Genomic DNA, 23,503 nt, shown 5'->3' with positions numbered 1-23,503 from the left:
GGCTGAGCAGTGCCACCGCACTGTGTTTTAGGACACCGCCTTTCTAGAGACAAATTCAGCAGGAGTGCAAGTATGAGTGGGAGAGCTCAGGCCATTTTAAAGTTTGTAAAGAATGAATGAGCTAAATTCCACTGAAGTGATTGCAGGTTAAAAATAGGTTCTCATTCCAAAGGGAGATACCTGTCTTTTTCACGTCCTGGCCTAAACTGTTACCTAGTATACACATGATGGACTGAAACCATTCCCACGAATGCAGAATTCATTTTGTTGGTTTTATTTTTCCTAAAAGACAGGCTTTTCCTAATATGCTTTTTCTCCTTGACCACAGCTGACAACTTCCAAGACCATGCAAGATTCATTCTCCTCTCACTTCATTTAGTACCCATGCAATTTCTTGATTCATACTTCTTACATCCTCTCAGGGTACGTCCTCCACTAAAGCACAAACTGACACACTGAGCAGACTCTTCAGGACCTATTATGTCGTTCTCTTGGGAATGAGGCACCACTTTTACAACAACTATCCTTCAGAGAGAGCTGGTTCATCTCCCTGCACTGCTGTAGCTTGAGACAGCACTGAGGCAGTTAATTTGCAAAGAAAGAATTTCTCCTGACTCACACTGTTATCCCAACACTCCCCAAATTCCTCAGCCTGAAGGAAAAGAAGTACAGAAAGAACCCCCTGCTGCCCCAAGAAAGCATTCTTCATCAGAGTAGCAAGTTCACTTTAATCAGCGGAGGCAGTTTAAACCCAAGTTCATGGCAGATCTAAGCTGCCACAGAAATGTGTTTTGAACAGAAACATTAGGGGAAGCTTCACAAAGTTGTTCTGTGATCCTAATATGAAGTAATAAGCTGTTTACCCAGCATGACTGTACTGGGATTAATTGACAAAGGAGGGGAGATTAATTGCTATTATTTCCCTGTCAGCTTCACTCCTCCACACACACTCACTGATCTCGCAGACTGCTCCCAGCCTTTCACTCTGTTAACATGTCAGAACTACCTCAGCTGAGACAAAGTCCTTTACCAAAAGCAATATCCAGAAGAGCAACCTGCTTCTAATCCCCCTTCAAGTACTAATGAACCTAAATTTGATGCAACAGAATGAACTCTAGCACTCCTTTGCCCATCATCCTGTGTTTCTATCAGCTTTTCTGCCTATGAGCATGCTAAGAATTGGAAAGGATTAAACAGCTCTGCAGCTGTGGCAAAGCACAATGAAATTCTGAGCTCTGTGAGGGTGCTGGGGCACTGAAGGAAGAAAAGGGAACAGGGCACAAATTCTGACAACTAGGAGAAACGTTAAACCACTTCTTTGGACAAGATCTCAGCTCATGAGAACAGCATTTTAACTACCCAAGAAAGTAGCAATAAAGAGCTTAAATAAAAGCTTATTTTAAAAGACCTCACCTACAAAAGCATTTTTCCTTGGACCAGCCTAAATTAGGAATCCAGAGCAAATGAGATAGGTCAGAAAACCCCACCAAGAATTCAGCCCAGTTACAGAAGCTGTTACCTGGGAGGTGATTTGAGATTCTGGGAGTGAAAGGCCTGTGTAATGGGTTTTCCCAGGAAAGAGCTGGACAGTTACACCAACATAGCTCAACCACTATGACCACAGAAGGAAACCACAAAGCTTTCCCATGCAATAAAGGTCTAAGACAGCCTTTGGAATGCTGCTACCTGCTGTGGAAAGAAGGAGGGACAAGGTTTTCTTCTGGCTTCAAGTTTTTCTTTTTCCCACGAGATGGCAGCCTAGTAACACTGTGGAAAGGTGACATCCACCTCCAAAATACATAAATACAAGTCTGTGCTGGAAATCACCTTTCTTCTAAGCTACTTTTGGTGTTAAATTGCTCAAAACAGAGAGTACAAATGGAATTTAAAGACGCAAAAGATTGAGAACGAATATTTTAAACTAAGATGAGGTTTAGTGTCAGCAGCGTACCTTCCAGAGCTGATATGCAATATTCACCATCCCCTAGTTTCTCAGCTAGAAAACTGAGACCCATTAGGGTCAGGCAGGGCATTTGTGTAAGAATCCAGACTCCCCATTCCCTTGTAAACAGAGAAGGTTTCATTCGATCACAACACAAAGACCTTTTGACCTCCTAACATAGCACATTACTGCCTTCAGCCAAAAATTGCTGGCTCTTATCATCCAGGGGTGTTAGGGAATGGAGATGTTTTACAGATGGTTTATGTGCTGGTGATCCAATCCGCCAGGATCAGTAGGTTGTGACAACTAGAATTTTAAGCACCCCTTTTTCATTTGAAGGCTCGTTTTGTTCACCTTCATAGTATGTGTATAAAAAACCCCCCCAGTTCTCCCAGTGAACTTCCACTCCAGGAAACGCATCCCCTAGATATTCCGATCTTAGACTCTTGTACATAATTGATCTTATGCCTCAAAATCTAGCCCACAGCCTATCAACTTTCAAAACAACAGAGCTTTCCCATGGCATTTGAGCCCTGAACTGCAGACATCCCACATTCCCCACAGTTCATCTCAGCCCTGCCCAGCAGCCTGGGCTACCCAGGGCTGGAATCCAGTCCTGCAGCAATGCAGCAGCTCAGCATTACTTAACCAGAAGGACCTGATTCCAGCCACCCCCTTTACCAGCATTACCTGAATAACCTGGCAGGCAATTACAAAGGAAGCCATTAGTAAGGTCCACGCAGAGCCCTCCATTCTGGCACGGCTGGGACTCGCACTCATCGATGTTGGTAAAGCAGGTCTCCCCTTTCAAGTGAAAACACAAATAAGCATCTTGAGTACACACGTGCATCAGTGAGGGAAAGAATCTGAATGACAACTGCATTCAGAAGTTTTTACACTTATTTTCTGTCATGTAAAAATGCAAAAGAATTTCTTGTGCTATACCATGTCTCTCCAGACACTCTGGCAAATAGACACTATCACCAAAACAATTAGGGAAAATGGAGTATGATTTTCCACTGTCATGAAAGGAAGCAGTGTCAGGATCAGAACTTCTGAACCATTCCCGTCGGTGCAATAGTGGACCAAAATCTCCTTTTTCTCTCAAAACAGAATAAAGTATTATTATTTAGTCCCCAGGGAATTGCCCCAGCTGTTAAATCAGCCTTTTATACGTATCTATAAATCAGGGAAAGGGTGAAATTTGAGTTGAACGTCCACAGAGCTCCTAGTTCCAAGAGGAAGATATCAAGAACCCCTCTTCTCCTACCCACTCTGATTATATAGTTTGCTGTCATGAGAGTAGTCTCATCAAGGAAACACCTAGAATAGTTATCTGGGACTCCAGGGAATTAGTTTCCTCTGATGAGGCTTTCACAGATATTCTATAGGGATGAATTCTGCCATATGCATGAGAGACTGACAAAGAGAAACCACCTTGGCATCTGCATAGCCAGAGGGCATTCATCAAAGCACTTGGGAAGTGCATAGGCTGTTGCCTCAGCCTTGAGACAAGCTTGCTGGACAGAGAATGACATTCAGACAGCTGTCTGCAATGTATTCCTACAGTATGTGAACAGAAGCACGTTCCTGATGCATCAGGCTGCCACCCCTCTGAAGTACCAGTCATCAAGTGATTTTTGTTGCACAGATAACATTGCTCCATTCCATGTAGCACTCAAACCACGTGCAGACAGCACAAACATGCACTGCATAGCTCACCTGCAAAGCCTGGCTGGCACCAACAGAGGAAACCAGCTGCTTGGCTATAGCTGAAATCACTGGGGAACTCAGGTCGTGTTCCATAATAGGTTTGGTTGGATCTCTCCAAGCATACGCCGCCGTTGTGACAGGGAGATGTCGCACACTCATCCACATCCTCTTCACAGTGCTGCCCTGTGTAACCTGCCAGGAGACACCAGTGTCAGCATCACCCACAGCTTCCCTGGAACTACTCTGCCAAATATTGATGCTGCCTTGAAGGTGAGAATAAGACTCAGAAGAGACTGCAGCTCATCTAGTAGGGAGTTCCAGGGCCCCCCACTTTCTCCATTATGCCAAAAGCAGGAGCCAAATAATCACCTTGCAGGAAAGCATTAACCCATGAGAGAAAAACACATGATGAAAAAGGGCAGGGAAAAAAAAAAAAAGAAAGCAAATTTTACAGCTGGGAATCAGGGTGTATTTCCCAGCCATGAGGTCAGTTGGATTTTGGGTGGCCTGTAAAGGGCAGCAGTGGCAGCCTCACTGTTTCAGACAACGAAAAATCACACAGTATGATCACTAATTCTTCACTTCTTCAACACAGCAGCTTAGTATGTGCTCTCCATTGCAGTGTGCCTACATGCCAGCACAGCAACAGAGATTTCTAACCCACCTGGCCAGCAGACACAGCTGTAGTTTTTGATTCCCTCCACACACGTTGCACTGTTCAGACAGGGTTCAGAGGCACACTCCAGGATATCCAACTCACAGTGGTCCCCCTGGAAGCCTGTGTCACTGCAGTCACAACGATAGCTGTGGGGCAGCAAAACAGAGCAATGCATAAGCTCTTATTTCAACTGCAAAGCCCAGTATGAGGAAAGAGCAAACAGAGCTAAGCTGTCAGTCCTTACACCACTTGTGGGGCAGAGGAAAAAGACAAGAGGGCCCTATCAGCACAAAGGCCACGCTGATGCCAGAGCAGATAACCCTGAGCAGCCTCTGAGTACACACCTTACCTGTGAAGAGATAAATTCAGGCTCACAGGTTGCCTTGCCATTCATGTTCTGCAAATCACTTCCCTTTGTATCTGATCTGCCAGCTGGAAGCAATAACAGGAATCCTTTCCTGTCTTCCTTTAAGCACCCTAGGAGCTCTGCTGCTGGGAGGGACCTTCTACTTATTGCCATAAACCACTGGGACCCCTGGGGTGTACAGAACACTAAATCCAACTCCACCCCCAGATTTCTATTCCAATTTTCAGAGTTTACACTAAGTGACTTTTTCATCAGTCCTGGTTATCTAACTGCCAAGCAACTCTGATTTCTCACCTGTTAACGAGGTCATGACATGTCCCATTGTGCAGGCATGGCTGGCTCACACATTCATCGATGTCCACCTCACACTGCATTCCTTGGTAACCTGGGGCACAGGTACAGGTGTAGAACCCAACGTGATCGTGGCACAGGCCCCCATTCTGGCAAGGGTCTGAATCACATTCATCGATTTCAGCATCACAGTTCACACCTTTGTTACAAAACAGAGAAATACTTGTGTTACAAATCGAACAAGTGTATCTCTGCTGCCTGGACTCGTGAGCTGGCATCACAAAACCCATGTCACCCACGTCTAATTCTGCTGTAAGAATATTGAGAGCTCATGAACAGTATATGAGTCTATAAATTAAAGACCTTTAACTTTTATTTGAAACCACAATTATTCTGTCTAGAGTTTTGGATTTTAGTCCTCTCTAAAACAAAACACAGTTTCCAGTACATGTGAAGCTTTAGTCTCTTGCACTCAGGTTTGTGGAAGCAGCCACTCAGCACTTGACAAATAACATCGATTTTCTAAGCAAGCCATAAAATCTTGATCTTACAGCTCTTAAAAACCTAATTACAGCTGGTTTGGTTTGAGATCCTTTGAGGGCAGGGAGGACAGGGATGGGAAGAGAAGAATCACACTGCTAGTCAGTGTTACTTAACTTTTATATACGATATAGCTCTTATAGTTTTAGTTACATATGGTACTCTTGAGTTGGACTGCTATTAATCAGATCCAGTGTTCTACATCAGAGGTAGCTGCATTTTGGGTGGTATGGGAAAAGTGATCTCTACCTGCTTCTCCAAAATATTGTTCCATTTGTTTAGTTAATATTTTAACTTGTTTTGAGATACTAGGAAAAAAGCATTAAAGCAGTGCAAAAAGCTAACTACAGTGATATTACATATTAGTAAGGAATTTTATCATGAAGTGCTATTAAAAATTAGGTGTTAGTTCCAATTCTACTAGTCAAGAACAACAGCAAGTCACTCGTTTTTGTCCAAAGTCTCAACTTTCCCTGAACGAATAAGACCTCTTGCATGACTTCTATGCAACCCTCTTCCCATACTATATTCTACCTCTGAGTTGTCCGGTGCCTGGCATCACCTCCAAACCTCAGTCGTTAGATGGATTGGCAGGTGCCACTGTAATCTCCCCTTCTTGGCAAAGGCTAACCACATAGTGGACATGGCCATCCTAATCCTGGTGGAATGTGGGCCCCCTAATCTGCTGGTTCAAACCAGTCAATACCAATACAAAACTTCCTTCACCCAAATTCCAGCTGCAAGCACCAGGAAACAACCTGGTGGCCAGTGGTGCCAGAATGGATGAAGCACTAGATCATAAGGCAAAGTCTCATATCAGAATAAGCTGGAAAACAACAAACTCCTCCAGCTGCCTGGGTCATTTTATCAGTTCCTTGGGAGGGGAATCCCACAATCCTGAATGGAGGATTCAGCCTGAAGATAAAATAGAAACAGTTCTGCAAAGACAGAATTATACTTGATACTCAAAATCAGGAGTTATCTTAAGGCCTACAATGAAATTTTGCTATTTTTCCTCCTTCATCTCTGTTAATTCTTATCAGAAAGTGAGTCAGCATCAGGGCCTGCATTCCTCATGTTGTAACTTCTCATTCCACTGGTAATCAGCAACATTCCTTCACAGCAACCTAACTCTTGAAACACTTAAGCCTGTGACACCGAGGAAGGCTGGGAAAGTTCATGTGCTAGGTGGTACCAGGCAGACGTGGGGGCAACACGATTGCATTCCACTCCGATAAGCAGGACTGGAGAAAGAAGAACCCCCCACTGCCTCCCTCACAGATAACTCACAGGTGTAAATTACTCTGAGTCACCATTAGCACAGATGCCCCAAAAGAGATACTTATGTCACATGCCAAAAAACATTCACTGATTGTGTAAGAATTGGAAAAGAAATCTCCAACTAAAAGCCTCTTTATTCCAAGAAGACTACTTCCCTCTGAGAAGTCCTGCAGGACAGGACAAAGAACCACAGGCCAGATAGACAGAGATACCTTATACCTGGAAACACTAAGTACACATTTCCTGATAATAGATCTCTTTCCTTGTCTATCTCCCCGAGATAGACACTGAGAGCAATTTCACACTGAGAGCTAATCACAGCCACTTGTATCTAGTACTCAAGTCTCAGATAATCCACTCACTTCCACTCTTCGATCCACGTCCCTCAACATCCACACCATCCATGGAAATCAAAACCTCTACTGTTGCCCAGAAGCCATGACAACAAGCCCTGCACCATTATTCACACACAGTACCACCAAACACTCCAGAAATGAGTCGTGCAACAGAGATTTAGTTTCATAGCTGTAAAACAACAGCTTCTCAGGACAGCTACTAACTCTACAAGACACAGCAGCAGCAGGCACATTGTGGAACTACATGAACAATGAGACATAACCCAACCACCCGGCTAGTACATGAGCATGAAAGGTACCTGTGTAGCCGGGGATGCACTTGCACACATAGTGATCCATCTCATTGAGGCAGGTACCATTGTTCCTACAGGGCCGGGATGCACACTCGTTGATGTCTATTTCACAGTTGTATCCTTGGAACCCAGGCACACAGAAACAGCTATACTCATTGACCCTGTCTCGGCAGATGGCTCCGTTCTGGCAGGGGTTGGAGGTGCACTCATCAATGTTGTCTCTGCAGTTGGCCCCGGTGAAGCCAGGCTGGCAGATGCAGGTATAGTCCCCAGGACCCTCCACACACGTCCCGTTATTTAGGCAGGGGTGGCTAGAGCACACAGAGCTTTCTGTTTGGCAGCCTTCTCCACTCAGTCCTGTTTGGCATTTACAGGTGTATCCATTTACACTATCTACACATTCAAAACGAGGATCTGTACAAGGGTTGCTCTCACACTCATTAATATTAATGTTACAATCAATACCTGTGAAGCCAGGCATACAGATGCAGTCATATTCCAGGAATCCTGGAGTGCTGTTGCACATCCTGTGGGCAGTACACTCATGTTTAACGCATGCATCATAGAGGTGTTCACAGTTTATGCCCATGTAGGCTACAGGCTCCACAGGGCAGATGCACTTGTATCCCACTTCCAAATCCTGACAGCTCCCACCATTTTCACAGGGGGATGAGGAACAGCTGCTCTCATTTTCAGAGGATGAAATTCCTGTGGAGAAAAGAGACTTTTTGTTAGCCAGCCCTAAAGAAGAAAGTTCTGCTGATCACCACATAAAAGTCAGATACCACATACAATTTGTGCTTATTCATCCATGAGGCACGTTGAGAGCAGTGAAACTTATCACATTAAATCCATGCACGAGATGAACTTTGTGTAAGCTTCAATGACCCCTTTCACTGGTAGGGCACAAGACTTGAGCTTGGAAATCCAGAGGGGCGGACAATATGACTTGATGTCTCAACCTGCTCCTTCTGGAGATACTTCTTTTTTTCTCAGCTAATCCACTAGCGATTTGAAGACGCTGCCACAAACAATCCAACCCAAACTCCAAACTGACACATTTCAGTCTCTGATTACATCAAGCAGCTCAAAGTTTGACAACCACTGCCCAGGCAGCCTCTCCCCACAGGTCAGACACGCACATTTACACAGCAGGGAATTTTTAAGTGTTATAAGAACAGCAAAGAAGAACAGAAACTGATGAGATTCACTCTGCTGATGGTATTTTAGGTCCAAACTCTTAGTATCTGCAGAGCCAAAACACAGTGTAATATCCAGATACCAGCAACTAATGCTGAGATTCCCCTAAATCCTATCCTCTCCAGGATACATAAGAGAGAAGCCCTGGGGTAGACTGATTCCTGTATAAGTGTTAGGAAACATCCAAACTTGGAAGTAACTTTGCAAACTATACAGTAGATGTTTCGAAAATGTCTACGAAAAATGGCCACGAAGCAGAGATAAAGTTCATGAAATAACAAACAGTATCTGAGAAATAGCTCCTGCTTCTGGTGAGATAATCCTGACATGGCCTGCACTGGAAGTCAAGCTATCTCTAGCATTTTACCTTGGGCTTAGATGCCACTGTTAAGCAGCTCTTTGCCCTTTTTGCTGCCTTCTGTACGTAACTGTGGGCCCTTGCTCCATCACTGCTAGTTGAGAAATGCTTTAACGTGCCATGCTCCACACTAAGGATTTGCCAGGATCACACACCACAGCATCACTTCTCGGCTGACCTTACACACTCTCTCATTCACGCCATCGTTATCCCAGCCCATTTTGGTCATGTTTGCCTTGCTCTGGTGCACCTTCCACACACCCAGTAGTTAATCTGTGTCAGTGGTTTTCTACAACTCACTGCCCCATCAGCTCCTCAGTCTCTTTGTACCTGAAGGTGGAGGCACCCAACTTCAGAACCTGAAAGGGATTTATAGGAGACTTTGGTTTACAAAAGCCTGCCCCTGCCCTGACCTCCCCCAGATTCCTCCCACCAAAAGACTGTAGAGTTTCTAAGTCTTCCTTTAAGAGGCAGTGCTGATGGGGGAGGGAGGGTGCTCAGGGATTTAGACAGCCCTTTCTCTTCCCAGCATCATCTCTAGGCCCACCCCTCCCTTCCTCTCTCATGTGATGCTGGGGAGAGCTGCTGAGCATTGCACTGTCCAGCAATCTCATTATTCTGCCATCAACCCTTTTATTCTCAGATTCCCAGTCAGGCAGAAAACAAGGATGACGGAATCTGCCTGGAATCTCTGTGGCAATTAGAGTGGGAGCCCAGGAAACTATTCGCAGAAGAGCTTTACTAGGCAGGAGATAGGAGTCTTTGTACACTTAATGAGTAACCAGCCCCAGGCTGCACTTTCCTCAGGCCAGGAGCACAGCCCGAGATAAAAAAACCAGAGACCAAGTCCACTGCACGTTTGGAAGGACTTTGATTTGCAGAGAAATCTGCAAAGAAATTCACTCTTCAAAAGAACCACCAAGCTCTGCTAGTGTAGACAGGCTGGAGTCATTTCAAAGGCTACATGCATGGTTTCTGCTTCCATCATAAGCAGACAGTCTAAATGCTTCTTGCAGATAAAGACAAATATCAAATCCCTTTGCTATTTCCTGTCTTTCCCAAAGTTCTTTCACAACAGACATACCTTTTTGTACCTCTGCTGTTTTGGTTCACCATACTGCAATGCTCAATAATCTGTATTGGGCATTAATGCCTGTCCGTTACAACGGGATGTGGTGACAAATATATGGCCCCACAGTCACACACACAAACTTGTAGACATAACAGGGGTGAACTACAGATACCAAGACAACAAACACAAAGCTTCACTAAAAAGTCCCAGACCCTCTTGGCTTACCAAAGAACAGCAATATAGAAATAGGAAGAACTCCAATCTCCTCTAAGCTCACTATGACCACGAGCAGTAACAATAGCTAACTAGTTATGTGTACTTGTAATCTGTGGTGAATAACTAGTTACATACAGGACTGAAAAAGACTGAATTCCTGCATTGTTATTCCATTAGTTTTAGATACTTTCTATAACCAAATGTTACCTCAGTTACATCTAAAAGTGGTAACGTTAGCAGACCTCATTTTGGAGGAAAATGTTCCTTTTTTGGAACGCATCTCCTGAAGTAACACAGCACTGCTCATAAGGCATGCATGGAGCAGGCTGAGAAGACTGCAGCAGAAATCACAAGAAATGAAACAATATCTAAGTACCTTCAAATTATCCTGTGAACTGCAGCTTGCAGAAAATCACCCATGTTTGCCCTACTCCGTAGAGGTTACAGGAGTATTAACACTAAGATCATACCATATAGTCCCCTGCATATAGCATGCCTATGCTCATACTGGAATATTTCCCAAGGACAAAACATGCCCCTGTGTAAATATAGTATAACCCTAATATTCATTCAGTGACAGTGCTAAACTTCTGGCTAAATAATTCCACAGATGAGACACGAATTCAAAGCAGAATTTGTTACAAGATGATGTCAGAAAGGGGGAATTCCAGGAGTGAGACTGACTATGTCCCACTTGTGATGTTGCCAGGGAGTTGAATGCAGAGCCTGAAGAACGTAGTGGACTAAAAGGGTATCAAAGACTTAGACCACCACCCAGCTCGAGAAAGAACACATATGACGTTTTTAACTCTGGTTTTGTTATTTTCGTCCATCAGCACTAGGGTATAATATAATTCCTCTCAATTTTGGAATAGATCAATGATTATTAATGTCAATAGCATATGAATACACGCCAAATGCTAATAAGCACCGTAAATAAGTTTTTCCTGCTGCACAAGATACCAATCATGAAAATGTGTAATTCAGACAATGCTGTTTCATTAAAATGGTGAAAATCGGGCCACAGAAATCACTGAATGACAAAAGAGTTCACAGTTCTCCACAGAAGCAGTTGTTGCTGGACTAAGAAGGACATTCAGGATTTTTCCTTTACGTATCACAAGAAGAATATGAACCAGTGATGTTTATAAGTGGGAAAATAACCATAAAGTATGTTACAGTCATACCATCCTGAAATCCTACTCTGAAATGAAACCGGAGAAGACTCCAGTTTCTTTGAAGAACATGTTCCAGGCATTTAGGGGTGGATTAGGAGGGACTTCAAAGGCTAACAGAGTCGCATATAAAGCATTCACTGCACTCTGTCAGGGAGGGTCTGGTTTTACACTTTAAAGGTAGCTGACAAAGATGTTGCCTCAAAGTTGAGGTCCGTGACCTTCTGCATCACTTCAAGGCAAACAAGCTCCATTTCCAGGTTTTGCCTTAATAACTTGCTTTAAGAATTTTATACCTTTAGTAAATGATCTTTCAAAGGGCAGCCACAACAGCAAGTTTTCTAGCCATTAAAAGAGAAAAGAGGAATTAATGAGATTGCTAGGCAATCCGAGATCCCCCGGCTGCAGTTCACTGTCTCTGTCCCAGAGTCCTGAGGGATCTCTTACCTCAGTAAGCCAGGACAAGATGCTGTGGCACTGAACTGACAGAGAGTTGTGGGAACTGACAAAGGCAGTGTGGGAGGAGGAGGGTCTCAAAGAGATGAAGCAAGGTTTCTGTCCTTTAAAACCAAACCAACCCCCTCAACTTTGTCTGTTCCCCATTATGTGATACTTGTAAAATCTGAGTGGTAATTTCCCCCACAACAAGAGCTGCATTGAAGAAAGCTTTTTCACAGCCTCCCCCCTCCATCCTGACATTATGCTGGCCAAAGGTTTTATTAGAGGCCAATGATGAGTTACTAATACAATACACAAGAGAAGGAGCTTCAGATATTTATTACTTCACCACTTGTGAGATGCTGCTTTACTGTTACTCATGGCTTCTGATTTTTGGGTTTGCTTTTCACAAGTTTTTTTTTTTCCAAAGTCCTGGGAAACCAGGATGGAGGGTGGATGCCCCCAGGCTGGGATACACCTGACCTCATGGGAGATGCCTTACTGATAACTACCATAAAGGTGCTCTTAATGGTCACTTTAAATTCCAACAAGGAAGTGGCAGCATTGGGGTTATCAGCCCAGAAATTACCTTGTTTCCTTCATAGTGAAGGACAATTTTGATAATTGATTAATGGTTTGGGGGGGTTTTATTATATTTAATGTGTTATTCAAATGGAATAATATAATACCTCAACTGTGACTGCTAGAACCCCGGCCTGATGCAGTTCCTATCAGCCAGGCTATGCTGCTGCTGATCCCCACAGCACATTTCCCACTAGAGAAAGATCCTGAGGGTAGAAAGAGAACTCCTCCACCTCAAGTATCAGAGTTACACAGCTACTAAACTTGAATAAAGGAATGGAAAGAGTTATGTCTCCATGACAACAGGAAGGCATGTGCTTATATTAGTAAATCCCTGCTGACCTCTGCTGATCTTTCCCTACTCTGGTCAGTGTAAAGGATTAGCAAAAGGGTACACACCATGGCCTGTTCCCAGGATCCACACACCAGCAAGGAAAACTGGACAGGCCTGAAAGGGGCTTTCGTGCTGCTGCCCCTTTCTCTTCTCCATCCCTGCTAACTTTGGAAGGACAGCTTATCTGCTATGGAAGGTAATGGCAAAATAAAACTGAATCCTTTAGGAAATACCTTCAGTGTACTCGGTCCAGGGAGCACACAAGGCCTTTTTAGGTGGCTTCACACACCCTAAGAATTTACAAGCCCAATTTCCTTCTTGACACAGGGAGATTAAACCCTTTCTTCTCAGACCCAAGAAAAACACCTACTCCTAGTAATACTAGCAGCAGAAAACAAGGCCCTGAAATTGAGGCTACTGACAAGCTCATGACATGGTGGTAATTGGCACTGATTTTTCACCTAGCCTAAAATATTCCATACCATGTATTCCTTGTCCTGTTACACGTAAAGGGGCATCTTTTTATAGCTGCTTTAACAGTGGGCTTTTCTATTCAACATGAGAAAATGGGATGTGGGCATGGGAAGCTTTCCAAAATACCAGTGTTTGATCACAACTGCTAAGCCCTGGAGCTGCAGCAGCTTAACCACCTCTGCCAGCCAAGCTCTGTTGAAGTAACTTGCTCCCACCTACCAGCTGCTCCTTCTCTCCCCAGCCACTTCCCAGTAGCTTTGTTTGAATTTCCTAGTCTCATGATCAGGTGATGTCACCATTAGGATCAGGTATATTCAATTCCCCTTAAGATTCTGGTGCCCAGAGTCAAGTTCTTGAACACACAAACCCTGTGTCTTGCCAGTTACCAGTTTGGATACTAATTTAAAACCCTCTAGTGACGTCCTTGCACACAGCTCAGATTGCAGCTTTTCCTGTCCAATGTTTTAGATGGTTATTGCGTGCTCATCACTTCCCAGCCTACTTCTGATGTTGTTTTTCTTCATTACTGGAGAACAACAAGCTCCAGACCACAACATTTGCATGCTCCGGTTTTGGTGTGACAGAGGTTTTTCACGCCAGAGGTATGTAGAGTCTACTGCGTAGAATACTTACAAAGAATTTATAAAGGCCTAGACCACTAGATTTTCATTAATACGGGCACAAGAAGATACATCTCCGTTTCCCCTTGCAAAATATGCAGACTATCTGCCCCCCTCAAAGCAGCAGAACGTGATTCCTGGCTCCTTCCCACCCAGCTTGCCCAGTGAATTGCTGAATGGTGCCAAACGGTGGGCAGCGATCCATAGGGCTGAGCAGTGCCAATATGATGGCCAGAGGTATTACCAGCATTAATCAGAAATACCACTTCAGGGAATTAAACTTACTCTTAACATGGAACAAGCAGCCAGCCAGCTTGTTTTCATTACCTGTTCATTATTTTAATGCAGATTTGAAGATGTAACTCCTACTATATTTCTTCTAGGACTTGGAGAAAGACAGGAGCTATAAATCCACGTTGTATGATAGCATTGCATATATTGCTACAGTAACCCTTTGATCTTCTGTGCTTATGACACCCAGTATTTTCCCTTAATAAACATTTCTCCAAGCTGACCTTCATGGTTTACACATTCTCTGATCTCTCAGGCATTTCCACAGATCAAACACTGAGACAGAGAGTTTCCTGTGTATTCAGTTAACCAGATTGAGTCACAAGCTTCAATTTCCAATTCTTATTTAAATACACTGACAGTCAACAAAACAGTGAAGAGATTGTATGTCTTTGTTTCCACCTTTTGAAGAGAGGAAGATTTAAACTGTCCCTGTGTCCGAGCTAATCTCAAGAGCTGCATTAGAGCAGATAGCAAACTGCCAGAAAAAGGTCTGTTTGCACATGTCCTCTCTCAATAGGTGTCCAAAGCATTTTCCAGGCCGAAGGTATGTGAATTACTCTGCTCATTGCTGGCTGGAGTTGTGGGAACAGAAGTGAGTAGACACTCATTCTGCCCTCCAGAATCTCCTTTAGAACACAAGTTAGGCTGAGAGCTATTGTGCCCATTCCGCAGGCAGCAGCAGTAAAACTGGAGTCACGTGCAGAGTCTGCACCACTGTCCCTCTGGAGTTCATGTCAAACAAGTGGAGGCAGTGTGGAGCTGGCTGCAGAGAGGCCTCAGGGTTACACCTTCCAACAGCCCATCTGGAGAATCAGAACTGTCTCAAAAATTGTGAACAGGTAACTGGGCCACTCTGTGCTTCACTGATATTTAAACTCAATTAGACATTAAAAAAAAAAAAAAGTAGTTCTATGCCTCACAAAAAGGCATTTTCTTATGGCCTTAAAAGTCTACAAGTGCTCCATAAATACCACCATTCACCACAGTTAAAATCTGGCAGAATTCCCCTTGCAAAATAGGAGCAGGTGGAAAGCCTATGGAAATTACTGCTTCCCTTGAGCTCTGCTGGGCTATATCAAGATGTGTCATCCACCTGCACTCCAAAAGGAAACAATGCTCTCATTACCCCAGTGAAAAGCTATCAGTGCAATGGTCAAACAGCACAAATCCTCAGTAACATGCCAGCTCCCTGGCAGCCACATCCTGAACAATACCGTGTACGCAACGGGCCTTCCTTCTGCACAACACAAAGCCACCATAATTGCTTCACACTCCAATCCAGTAGCTATGGTTACTAGATACAAAAGACAGTCCTGCTGCTTCCCTGTGGCCAGAGGAATTCCAGGCACTTAGAGCGAATGCACCAGACAAAGAAGCTGGTACAAAGAAGAGAGGGGGGAAAAAACGTATCAGACAAAAATCAAACCATATTTTGACTTTCATAATCATAGTCTGAGGTGATCAGAGCAAAGGAGATTTACGGAGGCTTCAGAGGGGGGAAAGAAAAAAGGAAAGAGAAACTGTTGCGGAGCCAAAGGAAAAGCTGAAAACTTTCTCCAACTCTCAGAAAGTACATAAACATCAGCCACTGATGCAGGAGAATGCCAGCTGCAGTGTTCAGCAGGTACTGGCAGACAAAAGGCACTTTCACTGTATTTCCTGCATGTTATCCACATTTTACCTCCACTCCCTCATGTCACTGATCACTCCTGTCCCAGCTCGGTGGGAACCAAGCAGGAGTTTTAGACACAGATACCGGTCTGGCAGCGCCAAGGAGAGGATAAGGAGGCTGGTTCAATCCCAATCACACTTTCCAGTAAAAGGTTGGACATGTTCTGGCATGACTGTATAATCCCTAGACGACTAAAACAGATGTCTAGGCCCCATCTTCAGGCACCATCCCAGAAGAAACAGAGAACTCTTTTTCAGGGAGCATAACCAATTGTATCCAAAGGTGATTTTTGGAGCCTAAAGACATGCTCATGTGAACTTGAAGAATCCCAGTACACTCAAGTATATTATATGGCTATAAAATAAGTTTCAATGTGGAAAAAACCAAACCAAACCCGCCATCAGTGCACTTTCAGGATGGATTTGCTTGCTTCAAAATCTGTAAGTGAGAACACTCGTGTACTCTCTTCTTCCTCCACATTTTGCACCAGAGGTATCTGGCACTTCAGCATATTACTATACTCCCCTCGGTACACTCCTCTTTTGCTTAGATGCATTTCTAAAGCACACAGAATGCAAATAAAGCTCTGTGGTTCTTCTTTATGGGCACAACCGGAAAATTCAGAACTTATAAATGGAGAAAAAGGTTACTATAATAGCTGAATACTTCATCACATGAAAGTGCACGCACTTCCAGCTCCTGTGCATAAATGCATATATACATGTGCACAGGGAAAAAGATGAAAGAAAACAAGAAATAAATAGAAGGAAAAACATATCTGGAATGAAGTGCCTGTTTATCTGCCAGACAAGAAGTTTTCAGGCACCAAAGCTCACTGTGAGAGTGACATTCTGTTCAGTTACCTTCGCAATACAAGGGCAGGTCACAGATTTGATCCAAAGTTACTGCATAGTAGCTGGGTAAGAATCAGGCACAGAAGACAAAAAACTTACCCCAAAATAAGAGGAAAAGTGGCAGCAGGAGAGCAGCACTGCACGCCCTGGAGGTAGTTTTCCTTAATTCCATGACAAGTCTAAGAGTGGCTGTTCTACAAACCTCTGGGGAGAAACAGTAGTTGGAAACTAGCAAATACCAGCTCTGCCCACATCACGGGCTTTGGAGAATTCTCCCTACTACAGGCACTGGCTCCATGCTCCGCCGAACTGGGGACTAGCACTAACACAGTGGACAGAGTCCCTGTCCACTCTCAATGCTTCACTCGTGTTCCTGGAACAAGGAGAAAACGCTGCCTGGATCACACGGATTGAACTGCACAGGGCAAAGAGAGCCGGATTTACAGGCTCAAGCAGCTGGTGAATTACAGGCTGTCAAAGGAAGCAAGAAATGGAAGGACTGGGAGAGTCACAGCACAGGCAAAAAGGAAAAAGAACCTTGGTGGTGGTTTCTGCTTTCTGGTTTTTGAACTCCCGCAATATAACGAAGAAAACAAACCTGGTGTCTCCTCCATGGCAGTGACAGGAGCTCAGAAGTGGTTGGGGGCTGAGGTGGCCGGGGGCATTCCTAGGACACAGGCTTCTGTATCAGCTCATATTTACAAGCAAACTCCAGATGAGGATCAATCACAATTTTCTGATCGAGGCTGCTTTGTTCCAAGAGAAAACAAGACAAAAGACAAAAGCACACTGTTAATCCCAATAGCAGAGTTAGCCCACATTAGTCTTTACTGCTGTCTCTCATGCATCATGAGATGTGTGAACCCACAAGACATACAAACCCACAAAATATACATGAACCCTCTTCCCGACTAAGGAACAGTTCTATTGCTCAACAGGAGAAGTATCTGCATTACACAAGCACCAAATCACATCACCACCTTTAGATGCACATGCTTCGTTTTAGAAGTGGGGAAAAAAGATCAGTGTCCATTGTTTTATGAGAGTAACTGGAAAAAGACAGAGCCCACACTCTGCTGTGACCTACTAAGTACCTCTAAATCCACATCACAATTGGATTAAATTAACCATAATAAGAATTACGTGCATTGCCTTACCCTTCCACTGACAACTAAAGATAGAAGGCAGGGAAGTGCCATACAAGTTCCTAGTTTAAACAAGAAATATGCAGCATAGTAAGGAATTGGTGCAGACAGACCTAAGCTGCACATGATGAAAACAACAGCAATCCTACAGTGAGTAATTTGTGTTATCTCAGCATCCTTGCAGAGCAGACAGAGGCTGCTGGGCCATGTGCAGGGAAATAGGTATTTACTGCCTTGGTTTTACCTTCAGTGCAGAAAGCAGAACAGTCACCACAGGAGAGTTTTAGCCACCAAAACACTGCAATTCAGGAACAAATGGTTCATCTCACTATCCTGCCTTGGAATGCTCCAAAGATGATATATCATGTGTTATCAACCTTATCTGGACCACCCTGCCCCCACTTTCATCTCTGGTGTCTTCAGTCTGTTTTCTCAAGATCAGCCTCAGCATTAGTTTCTTGCCAGTTACCACAACCATCTGGAACTCATTTCTCTCTCCTCAGACTCTCTTTTGCTGTCAGGGGACGTCACCAAACACTGACACATGCAGATTCTTTCTGCTCAGAATGCCTCACCTGCATGAACTATCCTCCCAACATCTCACCTTTTCCAAATCAAAGCAAATACACACAAATCCACTACACAATTAATACTGCAAGAAGCCACCGTTCTTCCCCAACTGAATTCAGCCCCTTCTGTAAGTTGACTCGTGCAATACCTCACAACTCTTGGGAAATAAAACTACCTATAGTAATTTGGAGCTCATGTGTCTACCTGAAGGACATGCTCAGCTTTCATAAACCAGAATTAGTGTAACAAATCCCTACACATAAGAAAGTGGACATCCTCCCACAGAGACTTAGGTCTTGTGCAGCTCTGCTGTGTTGTGTGGCCTGTGTTAGTGATCAAATTTTACTTCGGAGTCTTCATTTGGTCTTTCTAACACTGACAGGTTGAGAGCTGCTCACATGGCTGATATGTCAATAACAATGCAGGAATGGTGTCAGTGGTACCACTCTGAAGGCAGCATTTCATGCTTTTGTCACAACAGGGTTTGGACTTGAACAACCTGAGAAATGGCAGCAGTATATGGTGCTCAGCCAAAATCTTCCACAGACAGAGGTGAGACTCCCATGGCTGTACCACTGCCAGGACACACATATTGTGGGTTCTGGGGTTGCAGCAGGTTATGAGGGATGATCCTCTTGAAAAAATGTGTTCACTTTTTCTTTCTGGCCCCTGTTAACTGCCAGCACATCCAAGTGTCTGCCAGGACTTAAGGCTCATTCAGTGTTGCTCAAAACCCAAGCTAACGAAGCCCACATAAGTCAGGACATCCAACTTCCTTATAATAATCAAAGTACCTTAATCCAGTGCCTACCTGTGAGGATATTAGAATTTATTTTTCAGTGTTCATGGTTGCAACTTTATGAGATTTTGCCAGCATAAATTGCAGACCATTTCTGTGCTGGACCCTTGGGCACACAAAAGCTAGTGTGGTATTAACCAGCTTAGTCCAATTAAAGGACCCTAATGCAACTCTGTAAAGGCCCTGATTCATTAGGCTTGACTACATTTCCAAAGAAGGAGCACAACTGGGTGGATTTGTTATCTAAAGCATAAGCTCCAAGTCCTTAGTCATCCTTCCTAAAGCCTTCACCAAACTGGCCTTGGGTTTGTGCTACCTCCGCACCACTGCAGTCCAACGTCACTATAATCTGCTCTTTACCATAGTATTAAAACTAGAGCCAAAGGACACAGCTGCTTTCGTCTGGGTAACACTCATTACAAGAGACTTAAGGCCAGCATAACAGCAAGGCTTCTATTCTCAGCCAGTAGGTAAGAAACTCTGCAAGCCGGAAACGCATGCCATGAAAATGGGGCAGCAGTAAGCAAGCTGGATTAAGAGAAAGGAGAGAAAGTAGGTCTGGCGTACTCAGCAGAACCTGTTTGTCTTCTTATTCTATACCTTTTCGTATACTTTTCACAACGCAATCCTATAAATTTTTCTACAAACAGTTCAGAATGAACTGCACAGCAAAGAACCAAAGCAAAACAGTCTGTACTTCCCATTCAAAGAACAATGTACATCTGTGTGAGTTTCATGATCTTTCTTCACAGAGGGCTTAAAATAATCCTAATATTACAGATTGGATACTAGAGCTTAGATGTGTGATATGACAGCTAATATCACAGACAGAAGCTAGTAAGAATAAAGGCATCCCTATCTCATGTCATATCCACATGTAGCTGCCTCAGAGGGAGAGCCTCCCCTTCCCTCCTTTACACTTCTGGAATTCATTACTGAATACAAACCTGCTTTTCCAAACTGAACAATGCAAATTGTTCTCCAGGGTCCAATCTCTATCTGGAAATTGGCTCTTTCCTGTAATAACCAAAGCTACTGTCCCTCGGCATGCACTGTCACCACTTTTCTGTCTGGCCACTAGATGCCCCTTCTGCACTGCACAAACTCAAGCAAAGGCCATTGTGCGAAAACAGGAGAGTTGAAAAGAAATTCATTATCACCAGTGCTGCCAAATCGGCACAACCAGAAACATCCTGGAACGCTGCAGGACTGAGCCAAGCAGCCCACTGACCACTATAAGGCAACTGCAACATCTACACATCAGGAGAGTGAAGGAAGAGTTTTGTCTCCGAGTCAAAACTTTAAAGTTGCTCTTAAAACATGGAAAAATCACACAAAATTTCCAGTCTCAGCACAGCCTGATTGCACTTTATAGACACAAATTCAGTTTATTTATGAGAATTTAACAGGAAATATCTGTGTGGATTAAGACTGAATACAGTATACGTATCCCATACACGTAGGTGTACGGCCCAACTCTTCCCAGCCCCGCAAGCCTGGCCATCAGGCGCCATCCTGTGGCAACCTGTGCGCATCTTGGGATGCACCAGCAACAAGGTTCAAATTCAGGTTTTGTGTCACTCGTACAGCTACAAACCACGAACAAAAACCTCAGTGAAATCCTGCCTTAAACTGAGAAACTGGCACACCAGCAGGTGCTCTCAACAGAACATCAATACTACAAAGAAGTGACATCTTAAGCAGAACATTTCCTAATCAGCATCAGCAGCAATTTCTCGGAAGATTCCTGTATTTGCAGACTATGGGAGGTCCAGGGTTAGGACCTGAGGGGAAAATACTGAAGCAGATTTGCCTGAAGTCTGAAATCACCTACTCTGCCTTGCACCATTGGCTGCTCGTGCAAACGTCTTTATTACATGCCTCATTCCAAAAGAAGAGCACATTACAGAAGCCATAACAAGGCTATCCAAAAATACATAGTACCTATAGCTTCCTCTCCGATAGATAAGCCCATTTACAGCATACACAGACCAGGCTGTAGTAAAGACAGGGCCATACTTCTGCCAAGTTATCTCTAAAAGGAGTTCCAGAAGTCAGGCTCTAACCATGTATGTACCCTTTGATCTATGCGGGACCCTGCTGGAGCGCCACAGGTCAACTTGAAGTCCCTTTGATCCTCTTCCACTGCCTACAGCTGCCTTGGTGGAGGTGCATCCCTTCCACTGGGCCTCTTTTGGCAGATGGGAAGATGAGAATGTTGAGCAGCTAACAGGAAGCAGCTAACAGTGTATAAAAGGGTCTCAGGCAAGATTTTTCTGCAGTAAAATGTTATAGCAGGAAGCAGGATGTGTCCAATACATTGACTGGATTTTAGAGTGTTTTGAAGTTGTGGTGACTATTGAGAGGGCTTCTTGTCCAAACATGCTTGTAAACACCCTTTTCACCACGACCACCGTTGCCTAGAGGGAGCCTCTCCTGCCACTGGAGGGCAGTGCTGGGCAGTTTTCTGCTCTACCAGCCTAAGAACAGCTTTGAAAGGCAACCTTCTGAACTAGCGTATGTTTGCTGCAAATGTCTGCATTGCTGGCAACCCCGGAGGAGTCATGCTGCTGCCTAGGGCGCTTAGCAGGCTTCAGGGGAAAAGCTAAATGCTCAGCCAGAACCAAAGGAACCTACAATCAGAGCCAAAGTAAGGGAGCTATGCCCTGCAGCAGAGCCTGGGTGAAAGGAACCTTGTAATGCAAAAGTCTTCTCTGTGTGAAGGCCAAACACAAGGAGGGGGGGAACTATGGAAAAGCCCTCAGCTGGACTTGAAAAACAAACACATCAAGTGCACGTTGTGAGCTGTGTGTTCTGAAGCAGAGTCTAGCCTCAAAGTCCTGTACATGACATCTATCTCTGCCATGGAAATGACACCTTTGAATACTGCATAAATCAGCAAGCTCTGCCTCTTTTTCCTTCCAGATGTAATCTCTGCAGCCTCACACATGGTCTGCTCTGTAATGAGGCCTCTGGGAAAAACTGGCCATTCTTCCCACAGTAGGCGGCAAGAAGTAGAATGGATGTAGACCATGGATGTGCCAAATGCTGAGGACAAGTAATTTTCTCCAGGGCGGCAAAGATGTGGGGTTTGCTTTTGTGTATTTGCACCTCAACGAACACTCCATTCAAGAAATACTCCTATTACCTCCAAATCTAATCCAGGTAACTAAACAGACACATCTGTCAATACAAAGGCAAGGGACAAAGGTACAGAAACAGCCCCATGTGCCTATTCCCAACTCACAAGCTGGGTATTGTCCAGCCACTTTCAGTACCCGTCTCACACACTCGTGACTTTCTATGCCATGTTTCACACCAGGATTAGCATAAAACCAGACTGTGCTACAGCGACCAGAGCAGCAAACACCTCTGAAGTTAACTTCTGTTGCAAGAGTATTTCATAGACTTGAGCTCCCATGTGAGTCAACTGTTTCTTCACAGATGCCCCAAAGTAATGGCCTTACCTGAACTGGGTGTGCAAAACTTGCTGGATCTGCTATCATTTGGCTAAGAGGGTCTGGCAGCCTTGCCAGGATTACTGCAGCACTCACTGGCATGTGGGCAGACATTTCATTTTGCCAAGATACTAAATCCTGATGTTTCCATCGCCATCCATTTGTCAGATTGCTTAACAAACCTTTTAAGAATGACAAATACAGATCTGTACATAATTGCTGACAGCATTCAAGCTTGTTCTCATGGTCTTCAAATGGTGGTTCATCCCAGTGCCAACAACACTGAATTTGTTTCATAATTAGAACTTGAATAATTAACTTGTCACCACACTGGCAACAATTCTTCCAGGCCTGTTCTGTATGTGTAGACTCCTCTTTAAGAAAACACCATGTAAGTCAGCAAATTCAACCTAGTAAGTATAGATACTTGTTCTCCTGACTGTTTCCTTCTGGCACAGGAAGGTTTTGATCATGACCAGCTACTACTCTGGCAGCAGTAATATCAGATCAGAACAATCTGAGCTGAGAGACAATTCCACACTTAGTTAATGCCCTCATTCTCTAGTGGTACTGCTGCATAACTGCAAACTAAAATCAACGACTAGGGACCTACACAACTAGATGTTATGGAAATAGACATTCCCTGCCAAAGACAGCTCAACATCGGTTACGATAAATACTACAGGTGAATTGTACCAATATTATTATGCATTTTCCCAACTTCAAAATAGTGAAGGTTTATGAGTGATCAGTTACAGGTCTTAAGATATCAGTAATGTCAAATCAAACTTTATTTCAAAG

General features: G+C 44.0%; 1 protein-coding gene across 13 annotated transcripts in view; it reads right to left on the bottom strand.

Annotated features, from left to right (window-relative positions):
- CRB2 (crumbs cell polarity complex component 2) overlaps positions 1–23,503 on the bottom strand; it is a 61,735-nt gene that overhangs the window by 18,389 nt on the left and 19,843 nt on the right. For 6 of the 13 annotated variants that reach the window (XM_030507226.1, XM_030507227.1, XM_030507221.1 and 3 more), the window contains exons 3-8: positions 17,329–17,476; positions 7,448–8,149; positions 4,975–5,170; positions 4,320–4,459; positions 3,665–3,847; positions 2,633–2,746 (exon numbers count right to left, since the gene is read on the bottom strand). In XM_030507226.1, the coding sequence (XP_030363086.1) occupies positions 2,633–2,746; positions 3,665–3,847; positions 4,320–4,459; positions 4,975–5,170; positions 7,448–8,149; positions 17,329–17,344 (1,351 nt within the window). In that variant the 5' untranslated portion in view covers positions 17,345–17,476. Of the gene's footprint in view, positions 1–2,632; positions 2,747–3,664; positions 3,848–4,319; positions 4,460–4,974; positions 5,171–7,447; positions 8,150–8,233; positions 8,274–16,829; positions 17,039–17,328; positions 17,480–23,503 lie in introns of those variants that run through there. The other 7 variants (XM_030507219.1, XM_030507220.1, XM_030507218.1 and 4 more) reach the window with 5 other exon arrangements.

This window comes from Strigops habroptila, chromosome 15 (genome assembly GCF_004027225.2).
Source record: "Strigops habroptila isolate Jane chromosome 15, bStrHab1.2.pri, whole genome shotgun sequence".
NCBI lineage: Eukaryota > Metazoa > Chordata > Aves > Psittaciformes > Psittacidae > Strigops > Strigops habroptila.
Note: the sequence above shows the minus strand (reverse complement) of the source record. Positions and strands in the feature narration are given on the sequence as shown.